At 44.4% G+C, this 16,151-nt stretch overlaps 1 protein-coding gene across 4 annotated transcripts; it reads left to right on the top strand.

Moving 5' to 3' along the window:
• Positions 1 to 514: 514 nt before the first annotated feature.
• On the top strand, positions 515 to 16,136 carry LOC110533398 (tetratricopeptide repeat protein 1). 4 transcript variants are annotated; one of them, XM_036989643.2, is made up of 8 exons: positions 515 to 607; positions 1,891 to 2,431; positions 2,572 to 2,632; positions 5,342 to 5,454; positions 8,957 to 8,993; positions 10,261 to 10,409; positions 14,936 to 14,990; positions 15,794 to 16,136. In XM_036989643.2, exons 2-8 carry the CDS (start codon positions 1,913 to 1,915, stop codon positions 15,946 to 15,948), a joined length of 1,089 nt encoding a protein of 362 aa, XP_036845538.2. In that variant the 5' UTR covers positions 515 to 607; positions 1,891 to 1,912; the 3' UTR covers positions 15,949 to 16,136. The 4 variants fall into 4 exon arrangements, with proteins under 4 accessions (XP_036845538.2, XP_036845540.2, XP_036845539.2 ...); XM_036989644.2 differs by having other exon boundaries at positions 544 to 626; XM_036989645.2 differs by lacking the exons at positions 8,957 to 8,993; positions 10,261 to 10,409 and having other exon boundaries at positions 519 to 607.
• The last annotated feature ends 15 nt before the right edge of the window (positions 16,137 to 16,151 follow it).

The following is a 16,151-nucleotide window of genomic DNA, read 5'->3' as shown; positions in this document are numbered from 1 at the left end:
ACTGAGCAAATCACGGCGCAACTAGAGAAGATTACCAACGCCTACGCTATGTGCATTCGCTGAACTGCCCCTCCACCACAGAAAACGCCTGCATATTGGAGCTGCCTTACTCAATAAAGAGACCATGTTTGTATGCAGCTTTATTAAGTAAGGGAATGTTTTTTTTACACTGTTTGTAAACTGATATGTGACACGCAAAAAACAGGCAAACTTTAATTTATTTTTCTATTTTTTGGGGGCTAAACACGTAAGGCTCTGCCCCACCTGCCCTGAATGACAGGTCAACACTACTAGGCAGGCCAAAACTCCTTCCCACCAAAACAGGCTGAAAATTCAAGCTCTCTTTTCAAAATGCTCTTACATTAAAAGGGCATTATCATAATTTTCACAATATTATTCCAAACCTCATAGTGTGGAAATATATTCACAACACGGGATTATCATGTTTTTGACTGCACTGGGACTTTAATGATTATGTTGAGGGTGAAACGTTATTTGAGTCAACTGTTTCCTTAATGACTACATTTCCCAGAGTGCCTCAGCGTTGTATTGATTTGATAAGCAGCCGGAAAAGATGATTACAGAGGAAATGTCATCCTGACTAGAGGTAGGACTGTAGCCACAAGGTATTAAATATGCAGTATTATACCCATTAACAACCCATTTTTGTGTATATTTACTTTGGTGTATACATAGTTAAGTTTCAAGTATTCAAAGATATAGAAAACGTAGAAAAGATGTCACATTATGTATCATTTGTGTCTGTAACTGGTAGCTAGCATTAGCTGACTAGCCAGAAAGATAGCTTTGTCGCAGAAGTAAAAAAAATTGGTGGGATAAAGTTATCAGCTAGCTAGATAAACAAACCTAATGGTAGCTATTATTATGTTTATGTGTCATGTCGCTAGCCTAGTAACAGTGTTACAGAGCAAGCTGACGTTACTAGGCTAGCTAGCCGAGGGTGCAACTGAACAGTCAGAAGATTATGGATATACTGACAAGATGCATGTCTCTCTGCCTTAACAATGGGAGCCGTCCAGCTCTCGCCTATCGTTTGGCTCCCGAGTGGGGCAGCGGTCTAAGTAACTGCATCTCAGTGCTAGAGGCGTCATTACAGACCCTGGTTTGAACCTGGGCTGTATTACAACCGGACGTGATAGGGAGTCCCATAGGGTGGCACACAATTGGCCCAGCGTCGTCCTGTTTGGGGTTTGGCCGGGGTAGGCTGTCGTTGTAAATAAGAATTTGTTCTTAACTGACTTGCCTAGTTAAATAACATTTTAAATAAAACTATATATGCTCAAGGGTATATATATTTATTTCACATTCTCTCTTTGACTTGGTGAATACATCTCATTATTGTAATCCCTTTTTGAATATTCAATGAGGGGTGTTGATGTCAACCGCCTGTATTCAATGGAGATAAATGCTATGTTACTAGCCTCATTTCATGTTGAGACAACTCTGATATAGTGTTTTTTCTCAAAGTTGCCTGGATGTCACGTGTTTTACTTCTATCAATAAACTCATGACATTACAAAACGTATATTTGAGCAAATAAACCTCACATAGTAAATAAGCCATTCATTTTTTGTTGACCAAATTTGACACTCATTGACCTCACAAAAAGTCTTTGCTAGGTGGGCAGAACAATGAAAAAATGCCAGATTTTTTTTTTTGCTGAGTTGGATCTGACTGAAAGCTAGAGACCACTGATCTAGCTAGTAATGTCACTGGCAGAATTGATAGAGAATGTGAATTCTATGATTTCTATGGTCAGATTTCTATATCGCAGTGTAGTGTGACTGACAATCTATCCCAAGATTAAACTGAGATACAGGTTAAATTGACAATGTAAAAACTGACTGCAATTCCTCCTTCTATGTGAAGTTTTGTACAGGGAGAAAAGTCAATGGAATCCTCAGCAGACAAGGAGTCTGAGGCACTCCTTGACAGAATGACCAACTCTCAGACCAATGTTAGAGTATCTGAACAGCATGAATGTCCAGACGGCCAAAGCACTGCAGCCCACAGGGGTACTGAGCAGGGGGACGATGCTTTCTTTGACTGTGAGGAGTCTCTGAATGGAGCAGACGGCTCCATGGGTGACAGACAGAGAAGGACTGACTGTTCAGAAGCCCCAGCATTATTCCAGGAAACAGAGGGGTGTTCACCAAACACAGAGAAAAAACACGTCAATGCAGCGTTAGGAGAAGAAGCCGAGTTGTCAGGGGAGAGAACTACATTATTGGGAGGTGAAGAAGAGGAGGGAAAAGAAACGTGGGATGAGTGCACTGAAGAAGACAAGAGTATGGCAGTTGAAGGGGGAGATTCTGATACTGAACTGAATGAAGAAGAGAACGCCCCTCCTGAATTTGATGAGGAGTATCTGAGACAAGTGGAGAAAGACATGACCGAGGAGGAAACAGAGGTGAACTTCTTCATCCTAGTCAACAACAACAAAAAATGTGCGCAATTTGAAACTCTACAACCATCATTTGGTGGTCAGTAAGTTGGCAATACAAGAGCTCAATCAGAGCTCATCTTTTTTTTTTTGTTGCTGTGCCATAGAGCCGCAGAGAGGAGAGCATGAGCCTGAAGGACAAGGGGAACAGTCAGTTCAAGAGTGGAGGTAAGCTGCTGTAGGCTAAGCTGCTGTAGGCTAAGCTGCTGGAGGTAAGCTGCTGTAGGCTAAGCTGCTGTAAGGTAAGCTGCTGGAGGTAAGCTGCTGGAGGCTAAACTGTATACTGCTGGAGGATGTTGAGAAAACGTGGCCAACAGGATCTTAGAGAATGATTCACTTAAATTATTGCTGATATGTAATCTTTTTACGTGAGTAAAGTACATGTCGGTAAAGTTAATTATGCGAGAAATGTCAGTGGAAACTCATTTGTGCTTAGATATTGACATAATGACCGATGACGCAATGACATGTTGCGTGGTCCTCCCACTACGGCTCGTCGGGAAAAGCATGCAGTTTATGAAGCTACAGATTAAATAAATTATGATTAACTTCACAGGGTGATGGATGAGCTTCATGCTTCTTTCCAATACATATCGAGGGTCTTAATTCTGGTGACATGATGATCGATACTTGGTTGCTGGTTGACAAATTAAATTTAAAAATTGTCCATAATAATCTCATCAAGTATAACCAGTGGTTCCCAACCAGGAGTACTAGGACTCCTGGGGGTACTTGAGAAGACTCATGAGACCAACAGAATACTGGTAAAATGCACAAGAGGGGGTACTTCAGGGGTACTCTGGACAGAGCATCATTCAGTTGGTGGTACAGTAACTGAAAGTTGTAACCCGCTGATGGTGGCTATACCCATACTATATCTTCGAGCTGTTGGCTAAAAGACATTTGCCAGTACAAGAGTGGGCACACTCACTATATAACGCACATTTGTTTTGTGAGAAAACCATCATTAGGGTTGAAAATGCGATGGAAACCCATTTAATTTTTTTAATGTTTTTATTCAGTACATGTGAATTTAACCACAAAATGTATTTTTATGTGCACTATGTCATCACGCACAGTCTTTTATCCACAACAAGTCAAGATTTCTGATTTTTGAATATTCACATGATAAACCGTCACCAATTGGATGGAAACCTAGCTAGTGAGAATCGGCCCCAAAATGTGCTTTAGTGCTAACATACTGTTCACATTAAAGCTGTGTCTGTGTATACAGTGCATTGGGAAAGTACTCAGACCCCTTCCCTTTTTCACACATTTTGTTATGTTACAGCCTTATTCTAAAATGGATTAAATAACATCCTCATCGATCTAAACACAATACCCCATAATGACAAGCGAAAACAGGTTTTTAGACATTTTTGCAAATGTATAAAATATGTATGTATGTATTCAGACCCTTTGCTATGAGACTCGAAATTGAGCTCAGGTGCATCCTTTTTCCATTGATCATCGTTGAGATGTTTCTACAACTTGAGTGGAGTCCACCTGCGGTAAATTCAATTGATTTGATTTGGACATGATTTGGAAAGGCTGTCTATATAAGGTCCCACAGTTGACAGTGCATGTCAGAGCAAAAATCAAGCCATGAGGTCGAAGGAATTGTCCATAGACCCCCGAGACAGGATTGTGTCGAGGCACAGATCTGGTCGAAGGGTACCAAAACATTGCTGTAGCATTGAAGGTCCCCAAGAACACAGTGTCCTCCATCATTCTTAAATGGAAGATGTTTTGAACCACCAAGACTCTTCCTAGAGCTGGCCGCCTGGCCAAACTGAGTAATCGGGGGAGAAGGACCTTGGTCAGGGAGGTGACCAAGAACCCGATGGTCACTCTGACAGAGTTCCAGAGTTCCTCTATGGAGATGGTTGTCCTTCTGTAAGATTCTCCCATCTATGTAGCACTTCACCAATCAGGCCTTTATGGTATAGTGGCCAGACGGAATCCAGTCCTCAGTAAAATGCACATGAGAGCCCGCTTGGAGTTTTCCACAAGGCACCTAAAGGACTCTCAGACCATGAGAAACAAGATTCGCAGGTCTGATAAAACCAAGATTGAACTCTTTGGCCTGAATGCCAAGTGTCACATCTGGAGTAAACCTGGCACCATCCCTACGGTGAAGCATGGTGGTGGAGGCATTATGCTGTGGTGATGTTGTTCAGTGGAAGGGACTGGGAGATTAGTCCGGATCGAGGGAAAGATGAATGGCGCAAAGTACAGAGAGATCCTTGATGTAAACCTTCTCCAGAGTGTTCAGGACCTGCGACTAGGGCAAAGGTTCACCTTCCAACAGGACAACGACCCTAAGCACACAGCCAAGTCAGCGCAGGAGTGGCTTCGGGACAAGTCTTTGAATGTCCTTGAGGGGCCCAGCCAGAGCCCAGTCTTGAACCCGATCTAACATCTCTGGAGAGACCTGAAAATAGCTGTGCAGCAACGCTCCCCATCCAACGTGACAGAGCTTGAGAGGATCTGCTGAGAAGAATGGTAGAAACTCCCCAAATACAGGTATGCCAAGCTTGTAGAGTCATACCCAAGAAGACTCAAGGCTGTAATCGCTGCCAAAGGTGATTCAACAAAGTACAGAGTAAAGAATCTGAATACATATGTAAATGTGATATTTCGTTGTTTCTTTTTATACATTTGCCGTTTTTGCTTTGTCATTATGGGTTGTTGTGTGTAGACTGAGAGGGGGGATGTAATCAATTTTAGAATAAGGATGTAACGTAACAAAATGTAGAAAAAAGGCAAAGGGGTCTGAATACATACCGAATGCACTGTGTACTGTATGTATGTGTACACCAGCAGCAATGCTTACATGGATGGATAATTGACTGACACTTCTTCATATCTTCCCAGAGCACACTGAGGCAGAGGAGTCGTACACTGCAGCTTTAGGATTATGCCCTGTGTGTTCCAGCAAGGAGAGAGCTATCCTCTTCTCTAACCGTGCTGCTGCCCGCCTGCACCTGGTAAGAGTGATAGCTAGTAACATTTAAACTTAGCCAAGTGGTGAACTCTTAGGGCCCTTTTTTAAGGTAATCCGGTTGGGTATTTATAACCCTTCTGAGGTCTCCTGAATGTCAGTCTCAAGACAGCTGAAGTCTACATTTTTATTGCACAATTATATCACGTAAGCCCAGTGCTTACCGGACATTACTTTGACACTGACAAACAGAGTCTGTGATCAATAAACATGACCTTGTCTTGAATCCATCAATATCCTAGATGTGTGGAGACATTGTAGGCTACACTATGAGGAAATTATAGTCCTAAAAATGCTTTCCAGTTTCACTGACCAGCTCAGTCGCTGGTGATGGCCGACGAGCTCGTGCCAAAAGCCTCTCTCTTGTTTTACTTTGTAAAAAAAACAATATTTGAAAGTCAGTGGAAGCTGCTGAGAAGAGGACGGCTCATAATAATGACCGGGATGGAGTCAATGGAATGGTATCAAACACATGGTTTTCATGTTTGATACTGTTCATTCCGTTCCAGACATTATTATGAGCCGTCCTCCCCTCAGCAGCCTCCACTGTTGAAAGTTGATAAAATATTTTGGTAGCCTACAAACTGATATAGTCTTCTCTTTTCAGCAGGAGCCATTTGCTTTCCAACCTGTGTTTTCACACGATTGTATTTTATATATTGCCAAAGGCCTGTTTTGTCTGCATGCTGTTCGCTGACAGATTTGCCACGCATTCCCGACTCTAGGCATGCCTTGTTATTGGGCTACATACCATCCACAGTTAGGCTATTTTTAAAGAAGCTATTGATCCTCTGTGGCCAAATTATAGGCATTCTCATGGTGTACTAGGCTATTCAGAACCCTTTATATAGCTCCTACAGAACCCTTTATATAGCTCCTTCAGAACCCTTTATATAGCTCCTTCAGAACCCTTTATATAGCTCCTTCAGAACCCTTTATATAGCTCCTTCAGAACCCGTTATATAGCTCCTTCAGAACCCGTTATATACAGTGCCTTGCGAAAGTATTCGGCCCCCTTGAACATTGCGACCTTTGGCCACATTTCAGGCTTCAAACATAAAGATATACAACTGTATTTTTTTGTGAAGAATCAACAACAAGTGGGACACAATCATGAGGTCCGTCAAAAGCTCAGAGAGCATCATGAAGAACAAGGAACACACCAGGCAGGTCCGAGATACTGTTGTGAAGAAGTTTAAAGCCGGATTTGGATACAAAAATATTTCCCAAGCTTTAAACATTCCAAGGAGCACTGTGCAAGCGATAATGTTGAAATGGAAGGAGTATCAGACCACTGCAAATCTACCAAGACCTGGCCGTCCCTCTAAACTTTCAGCTCATACAAGGAGAAGACTGATCAGAGATGCAGCCAAGAGGCCCATGATCACTCTGGATGAACTGCAGAGATCTACAGCTGAGGTGGGAGACTCTGTCCATAGGACAACAATCAGTTGTATATTGCACAAATCTGGCCTTTATGGAAGAGTGGCAAGAAGAAAGCCATTTCTTAAAGATATCTATAAAAAGTGTAGTTTAAAGTTTGCCACAAGCCACCTGGGAGACACACCAAACATGTGGAAGAAGGTGCTCTGGTCAGATGAAACCAAAATTGAACTTTTTGGCAACAATGCAAAACGTTATGTTTGGCGTAAAAGCAACACAGCTCATCACCCTGAACACACCATCCCCACTGTCAAACATGGTGGTGGCAGCATCATGGTTTGGGCCTGCTTTTCTTCAGCAGGGACAGGGAAGATGGTTAAAATTGATGGGAAGATGGATGGAGCAAAATACAGGAACATTCTGGAAGAAAACCTGATGGAGTCTGCAAAAGACCCGAGACTGGGACGGAGATTTGTCTTCCAACGACAATGATCCAAAACATAAAGCAAAATCTACAATGGAATGGTTCAAAAATAAACATATCCAGGTGTTAGAATGGCCAAGTCAAAGTCCAGACCTGAATCCAATCGAGAATCTGTGGAAAGAACTGAAAACTGCTGTTCACAAATGCTCTCCATCCAACCTCACTGAGCTCGAGCTGTTTTGCAAGGAGGAATGGGAAAAAATGTCAGTCTCTCGATGTGCAAAACTGATAGAGACATACCCCAAGCGACTTACAGCTGTAATCGCAGCAAAAGGTGGCGCTACAAAGTATTAACTTAAGGGGGCTGAATAATTTTGCACGCCCAATTTTTCAGTTTTTTATTTGTTAAAAAAGTTTGAAATATCCAATAAATGTCGTTCCACTTCATGATTGTGTCCCACTTGTTGTTGATTCTTCACAAAAAAATACAGTTTTATATCTTTATGTTTGAAGCCTGAAATGTGGCAAAAGGTCGCAAAGTTCAAGGGGGCTGAATACTTTCGCAAGGCACTGTAGCTCCTTCAGAACCCTTTATATAGCTCCTTCAGAACCCTTTATATAGCTCCTTCAGAACCCTTTATATAGCTCCTTCAGAACCCTTTATATAGGTCCTTCAGAACCCTTTATATAGCTCCTTCAGAACCCTTTATATAGCTCCTTCAGAACCCTTTATATAGCTCCTTCAGAACCCGTTATATAGCTCCTTCAGAACCCGTTATATAGCTCCTTCAGAACCCTTTATATAGCTCCTTCAGAACCCGTTATATAGCTCCTTCAGAACCCGTTATATAGCTCCTTCAGAACCCTTTATATAGCTCCTTCAGAACCCGTTATATAGCTCCTCCAGAACCCTTTTATATGATCTGTAAAGAAATACTTGATGAGTTGCAGGGTCATGTCTATCAGAGCGGAGAGAGGGAGAAAGATCATATAAAGGGGATCTCATTCCAGTTCTGTGAGCGATACTGGTGTTCTTCTCACACAGCCACGGCTACTTGTTGGTCTCAAGTATAGGTTACAACGTTGTGCAAACCTTAAGCCCTGACCGGCCCGGCCCAACGCGAATCAACTCTTAGAATATCAACCCTGGGCTGGAAATCTACTTTTTTTTTCACATCACGACTTTGAGGGGAGGGGGGGGGGGGTGTAGGAAGGAGAATTAACAAAGAGGCAAGACGAATGAACTTTGATCTCTTTTATCTGCATTTTTTTACATAGCAAAAAGTGAAAATTATGTTTCATGCCACGATAGGTACTGGATCCGGTCAAATAGGTTCCGGAATTAAACAGTCCAAAATGGAGAGGTGCAGGATCCTGTTCTAGCAGGCTAAAATGAAGCGCTGAGTAAACCACCATTATCTCCCAAGAGGGTGGGGCTAAGAGAGACAGATCTCTTGTGACCCCTAGTGGTGCTCTACTGTAGCTACATGCTACATAAGTTTAGGATAGGTTTGACTGGCATACACAATCCCTACCTGGTTATTCAGATGGCTCGGGTCAAGACATCAACAGGTCATTTGGAATTGATGTCATCTCTTGTCATAACCTTTCCACCCAAACAAATACATAACAAAATGGTGACTGCTGAGTTTGAAACACCTTTCCCCCCTCCCCCTAATAGGATAAGAATGAGAGAGCCATCGCTGACTGCACCAAGGGTGAGTCTGTTACGTCTCTGTTCTAATTCCACAATGCCAGACGATTGAACTGTCTGGGACATGGCGTGCCAGACGATTGAACTGTCTGGGACATGGCATGCCAGACGATTGAACTGTCTGGGACATGGCATGCCAGACGATTGAACTGTCTGGGACATGGCATGCCAGACGATTGAACTGTCTGGGACATGGCATGCCAGACGATTGAACTGTCTGGGACATGGCATGCCAGACGATTGAACTGTCTGGGACATGGCATGCCAGACGATTGAACTGTCTGGGACATGGCATGCCTGCCAGACGATTGAACTGTCTGGGACATGGCATGCCTGCCAGACGATTGAACTGTCTGGGACATGGCATGCCTGCCAGACGATTGAACTGTCTGGGACATGGCATGCCAGACGATTGAACTGTCTGGGACATGGCATGCCAGACGATTGAACTGTCTGGGACATGGCATGCCAGACGATTGAACTGTCTGGGACATGGCATGCATGCCAGACGATTGAACTGTCTGGGACATGGCATGCATGCCAGACGATTGAACTGTCTGGGACATGGCATGCCTGCCAGACGATTGAACTGTCTGGGACATGGCATGCCTGCCAGACGATTGAACTGTCTGGGACATGGCATGCCTGCCAGACGATTGAACTGTCTGGGACATGGCCTGCCTGCCAGACGATTGAACTGTCTGGGACATGGCAGGCATGCCAGACGATTGAACTGTCTGGGACATGGCAGGCATGCCAGACGATTGAACTGTCTGGGACATGGCAGGCATGCCAGACGATTGAACTGTCTGGGACATGGCAGGCATGCCAGACGATTGAACTGTCTGGGACATGGCATGCCAGACGATTGAACTGTCTGGGACATGGCGTGCCTGACGATTGAACTATCTGGGACATGGCGTGCCAGACGATTGAACTATCTGGGACATGGCGTGCCAGACGATTGAACTGTCTGGGACATGGCGTGCCAGACGATTGAACTGTCTGGGACATGGCGTGCCAGACGATTGAACTGTCTGGGACATGGCGTGCCAGACGATTGAACTGTCTGGGACATGGCGTGTGCTTCTTTCCAAGTATATTGTGTGTGAAGAAGACACAATTCCCACTCCAGAACACTGCTTCAACCAATCCAGGCGTATGATCGAAATCACTGACGCCAGCTGCAGATTTGGATAAATGCCATTTGTATTATTCATACCCATCGCTACGTAACTAGCACTCCTTGTCCTTGTTTTCGTCACCTCCAGCCATAGAGTTGAACCCAAACTACATGCGAGCGATCCTGCGGAGGGCAGAGCTCTATGAGAAAACAGACAAGCTGGATGAGGCTTTGGAAGACTACAAGGCTGCTCTGGAGAAAGACCCCGACCTGCCTTCAGCCAGAGAGGCCTGCATGGTTAGTAGCAACCACTGACATTTAAACTAGAATATAAAATTGTTAGCAGAATAGAGAAGGCTTACATTTTAAGTCACTCTTCGTCTCCCAAGTGGCGCAGAGGTTTAAGGCACCGCATCACTACAGACCCAGGTTCGATCCCGGGCTGTATCACAACCAGCCGTGATCGGGAGTCCCATAGGGTGGCGCACAATTGGCCCAGCGTCATCCGGGTTAGGGGAGGGTTTGGCCCGGGGGGGGGGGGCTTTACTTGGCTCATCATGCTTTAGAGAATCCTTGTGGCGGACCAGGCGCCTGCAGGCTGACCTCGGTCGTCAGTTGAACAGTGTTTCCTCTGACACATTGGTGCGGCTGGCTCCCGGGTGTTAAAGAAGCACGGTTTGGCAGGTCATGTTTCGGAGGACGCATGACTCGACCTTTGCCTTTTTCGACCTGTTGGGGGGGTTGCAGCGATGAGACAAGATCGAGAAAGGGGGTAAAATACACTCCCCCAAAAAACATATATAAAAAAACCACAGTCTTCAGTAAATGTACATTTCATGTCGTAGTTATTAACACATGAACAGTATTGTGTAAAGGTTTTCATTTTACATTGAATGTTGTTAGGTTTGTCTTTGGCGAAACCCAAACAGTCATTATAATCAATAATAATGAAGCGTTTGACACGAGGCCCAGTTATTAAACCAGTTCATTGATTTCGCTTGTTTAATAGCTAGGGTGTCAAATTCATCAAATAAATAAAAAAATGCCTTACTGTTAAACATGAAATATTGAATGCTAGGCAAACGGAAATGTCTTGGACAAAGATGTGTTTTTCATCTTTCCATTCAATGAGGTTTGTGGTTGACAGTTTCTATGTTCCTGATTTGTTCTGAATGAGGCTCTGCAATAATAACAGGAGCCGAGTAGCAGCTCTTACTAATGTAGCCATGAGGGGGAGGCTTACACAACACAAGCTCACAGCGCCTGCATCCCAAAAGGCATCCTATTAGTCCCTTTTAGAGTGCACTAACTAGTGCACTAAGTGCAATACATAGGGAATAGGGTGCCGTTTGAGGCGCGACTTGGACTGGCCTGGAATAGAAGCTTTCCTCCATCTGAAATGCACCATCTGACACTAAATGGTCTCCTAAAATACTCTCGTCTTATCTCCTCAGCCCCGACACACACCGGTACACACACATACACTTACCAGAGAATCAACTCCTCCCAACAACTCCACAGTTAATTATACTGAACAAAAATATAAAGGCAACAAGTGTCAGTCCCATGTTTCGTGAGCAGAAATGTTCCATACTCACAAAAAGCTTATTTTTTTTAGCTGATTTTGGGCACAAATGTGTTTACATTCCTGTTAGTGAGCATTTCTCCTTTGCCAAGATAATCCAGCCACCTGACAGGTGTGGTATATCAATAAGCTGATTAAAAAGCATGATCATTACACAGGTGCACCTTGTACTAAGGACATTAAAAGGCCACTCTAAAATGTGCAGTTTTGTCACACAACACAATGCCACAGAAGACTCAAGTTTTGAGGGAGTGTGCAATTGGCATGCTGACTGCAGGGATGTCCACCAGAACTTGAATGTTCTGGTGGATAATTGAAATTTCATTTCTCTACCATAAGCCACCTCCAACATTATTTTAGAGAATTTGGCAGTATGTCCAACTGGCCTCATCCGCTGACCACGTGTAACCACGTCAGCCTAGGTTCTTCCAGCTTCTTCACCTGCAGAATCGTCTGACACCAGCCACCGGACAGCTACTGAAACTGTGGGTTTGCACAACTGAAGAAAATCTGCAGGAACTGTCAGAAACCGTCTTTGGGAAGCACATCTGCGTGCTTGTCGTCCTCACCAGGGTCTTGACCTGACTGCAGTTTGGCGTTGTAACCGACTTCACTGGGCAAATGCTCACCTTCAATGGCCACTGGCACGCTGGAGAAGTGTGCTCTTCACGGATGAATCCTAGTTTCAACTGTAACGGGCAGGCGTCGTGTGGGTGAGTGGTTTGCTGATGTCAACATTGTGAACAGAGTGCCCCCTGGTGGTGGGGTTATGGAATGGGCAGGCATAAGCTACGGACAACGGACACAATTGCATTTTATCGATGGCGATTTGAATGCACAGAGATACCGTGACGAGATCCCGAGGCCCATTGCCGTGCCATTCATCCACCGCCATCACCTCCGTGTTTCGGCACGATAATCTGTATACTACTTGGAAGCTGACAATGTCTCAGTTCCTCAGTGGTCTGCAGACTCACCAGACATGTTTGGGATGCTTTGGATCGATGCGTACAACGCCGTGTTCCAGTTCCCGCCAATATCCAGAACCTTCGCACACCCATTAAAGAGGAGTAGGAGAACATTCCACAGGCCACAATCAACAGACTGATCAACTCTATGTGAAGGAGACGTGTCGCACTGCATGAGGCAAATGGTGGTCACACCAGATACTGACTGGTTTTCCTGCACCCCCAGGAAAACATTTCAAAGACATAAGTACAGTGCTTTTTTTTTTGTTTTCTGTGGCCAACAGTTGAACATCTGTATTCCCAGTCATGTGAAATCCATAGATTAGGGCCTAATGACTTTATTTCAATTGACCGATTTTCCTTAAACTCAGCAAAAAAAAGAAACGTCCCTTTTTCAGGACCCTGTCTTTCAAAGATCATTAGTAAAAATCCAAATAACTTAATAGATCTAGACCTGCAGCTCTCTAGATGGAAGATGCTGTGTAAGACCTGCAGCACCCTAGATGGAAGATGCTGTGTAAGACCTGCAGCACCCTAGATGGAAGATGCTGTGTAGACATGCAGCTCCCTAGATGGAAGATGCTGTGTAGACATGCAGCACCCTAGATGGAAGATGCTGTGTAGACATGCAGCACCCTAGATGGAAGATGCTGTGTAGACATGCAGCTCCCTAGACGGCAGATGCTGTGTAGACATGCAGCACCCTAGATGGAAGATGCTATGTAGACATGCAGCACCCTAGATGGAAGATGCTGTGTAGACATGCAGCACCCTAGATGGAAGATGCTGTGTAGACATGCAGCTCCCTAGATGGAAGATGCTGTGTAGACCTGTAGCACCCTAGATGGAAGATGCTGTGTAAGACCTGCAGCACCCTAGATGGAAGATGCTGTGTAGACATGCAGCTCCCTAGATGGAAGATGCTGTGTAGACATGCAGCTCCCTAGATGGAAGATGCTGTGTAGACATGCAGCACCCTAGATGGAAGATGCTGTGTAGACATGCAGCTCCCTAGACGGCAGATGCTGTGTAGACATGCAGCACCCTAGATGGAAGATGCTATGTAGACATGCAGCACCCTAGATGGAAGATGCTGTGTAGACATGCAGCACCCTAGATGGAAGATGCTGTGTAGACATGCAGCTCCCTAGATGGAAGATGCTGTGTAGACATGCAGCTCCCTAGATGGAATATGCTGTGTAGACATGCAGCTCCCTAGATGGAAGATGCTGTGTAGACCCGTAGCACCCTAGATGGAAGATGCTGTGTAAGACCTGCAGCACCCTAGATGGAAGATGCTGTGTAGACATGCAGCTCCCTAGATGGAAGATGCTGTGTAGACATGCAGCACCCTAGATGGAAGATGCTGTGTAGACATGCAGCTCCCTAGATGGAAGATGCTGTGTAGACATGCAGCTCCCTAGATGGAAGATGCTGTGTAGACCTGTAGCACCCTAGATGGAAGATGCTGTGTAAGACATGCAGCACCCTAGATGGAAGATGCTGTGTAGACATGCAGCTCCCTAGATGGAAGATGCTGTGTAGACATGCAGCTCCCTAGATGGAAGATGCTGTGTAGACATGCAGCACCCTAGATGGAAGATGCTGTGTAGACATGCAGCTCCCTAGATGGAAGATGCTGTGTAGACCTGTAGCACCCTAGATGGAAGATGCTGTGTAGACATGCAGCACCCTAGATGGAAGATGCTGTGTAGACATGCAGCACCCTAGATGGAAGATGCTGTGTAGACATGCAGCTCCCTAGATGGAAGATGCTGTGTAGACATGCAGCACCCTAGATGGAAGATGCTGTGTAGACATGCAGCTCCCTAGATGGAAGATGCTGTGTAGACATGCAGCACCCTAGATGGAAGATGCTGTGTAGACATGCAGCACCCTAGATGGAAGATGCTGTGTAGACATGCAGCACCCTAGATAGAAGATGAGTGATTACAAAACAGAGGAAAGGGCTTCTTCTGACTTGAGATGGATAATGAGGTGTTACTGTGAAGGGTTTACCTCCCGCTAGCTCTAGTGCAGGGGTCGGGTGTAATGCAGTGTTCCCACCACAGGGATGTTGCCAAGACAACCTGAAGGTAAAGTAGTGGAAAGTGTTTTATTCTGTGAAGTTCCATTCCAAACAGTGCTGGTAGGATGAGTACAATATAAGATCAGCAGAAGGTAAACCGTATCTGCCAGTAGTCTTCACAGCAATCAGACACATGGCTAGTCATTTACCTCGACTGTCTGTCTCCCTCTCCTCCGTACAGCGGCTTCCACAACAGATCCACGAGCGAAATGAGAAGCTGAAGGACGATATGATGGGTATGAGATCACCAACTGTTTTTCTATTGTTTTGCATAGATTGCACCCCCAGGAAAACATTTCAAAGACATAAGTGCAGTGCATTCGCAAAGTATTCAGACCCCTTCCCTTTTTACATGACAAAGCGAAAAAAGGTTTTTAAGAAATGTTTTGCAAATGTATTAAAATAAAATTTAAAAAATTAAGATTGCTTATTTACATAAGTATTCAGATCCTTCGCTTTGAGACTCTAAATTGAGCTCAGCTGCATCGTTTCCCCCCCCCCCCATTGATCATCCTTGATGTTTCTACAACTTGTTTTTAAAGACTATAAAGTACATTCACTGACTAGCAAAAAAAAAACAACAACGGTGCCTTGTGATATGTTTTAAATCATATTGTTGTCAGGTGAGGGTGACCCCTAAAATAACATGTGGTAGGGCCGGTTCTGTTCCATCATGGTCTCACTATAAGGCTGTGTGGACCCAGTTGCTACTCACTAGGCTGGGAGTGGGGAACACATTTCAACTGCTTGGAATTGAAATTGACCACGAAGCGGTGTGTAGGGAGGGAGGCTCTTTAATCAACATTTCCTATTAATTTGACCCTTGGAGCTGTGCTGAGGAAAACGGCTCACTTCTAAAGTACCGAGTTTGTAGAGTAGAACAAAGCTTAACCATACAGTGTATTGGAATATCCTCTCATTTGCAATTGTCAATAGAAAAATACTGACTTCAAGTAAGTGTTTTCATGTGTTATTGGTCATTTTTGTTTTTCATCATCATTTAGCTTTTTAATGTCTCTCCCTATCTATCTGTCATTAGGCAAACTGAAGGACTTGGGCAATATGTTCCTGCGGCCATTTGGTCTGTCCACATCAAACTTCCAGGTAAACCAGGATTCGGGCACTGGATCCTACTCTGTCAACTTTGTTCAGAATCCTAACAACAACAGATCACAGCATGAGGAGCCTGTCTGAGAGCCGTCGTCACACCTGGCTTGGCCACCCATCCTCAGAGCTAAGAGAACGGACAGTCAGGATCCTCCACTGGTGTGTCAGAGTGGGATCCATTTTGAAATTTAAAAGACTTATTTAATTTAATAAGATTGTGTGTGTCTGAGATGGTGGACAATCTGAAAGGGTCATTAAATGATCAGTGACTGTTACTTTGCTGCGTTGTC

This window comes from Oncorhynchus mykiss, chromosome 10, assembly GCF_057628025.1.
Source record: "Oncorhynchus mykiss isolate SJ-2025 chromosome 10, ASM5762802v1, whole genome shotgun sequence".
Taxonomy (NCBI): Eukaryota; Metazoa; Chordata; class Actinopteri; order Salmoniformes; family Salmonidae; genus Oncorhynchus; species Oncorhynchus mykiss.
This window is presented reverse-complemented; position numbering and strand designations above follow the sequence as displayed.

Bases quoted from the DNA above. Each gene is read 5' to 3' on its own strand.
- LOC110533398 (XM_036989643.2), top strand. From the start codon at position 1,913: ATGGAATCCTCAGCAGACAAGGAGTCTGAGGCACTCCTTGACAGAATG. The intron at 5,455-8,956 runs GTAAGAGTGATA...TCCCCCTAATAG, and splicing joins CTGCTGCCCGCCTGCACCTG to GATAAGAATGAGAGAGCCAT. The intron at 14,991-15,793 runs GTATGAGATCAC...ATCTGTCATTAG, and splicing joins GCTGAAGGACGATATGATGG to GCAAACTGAAGGACTTGGGC.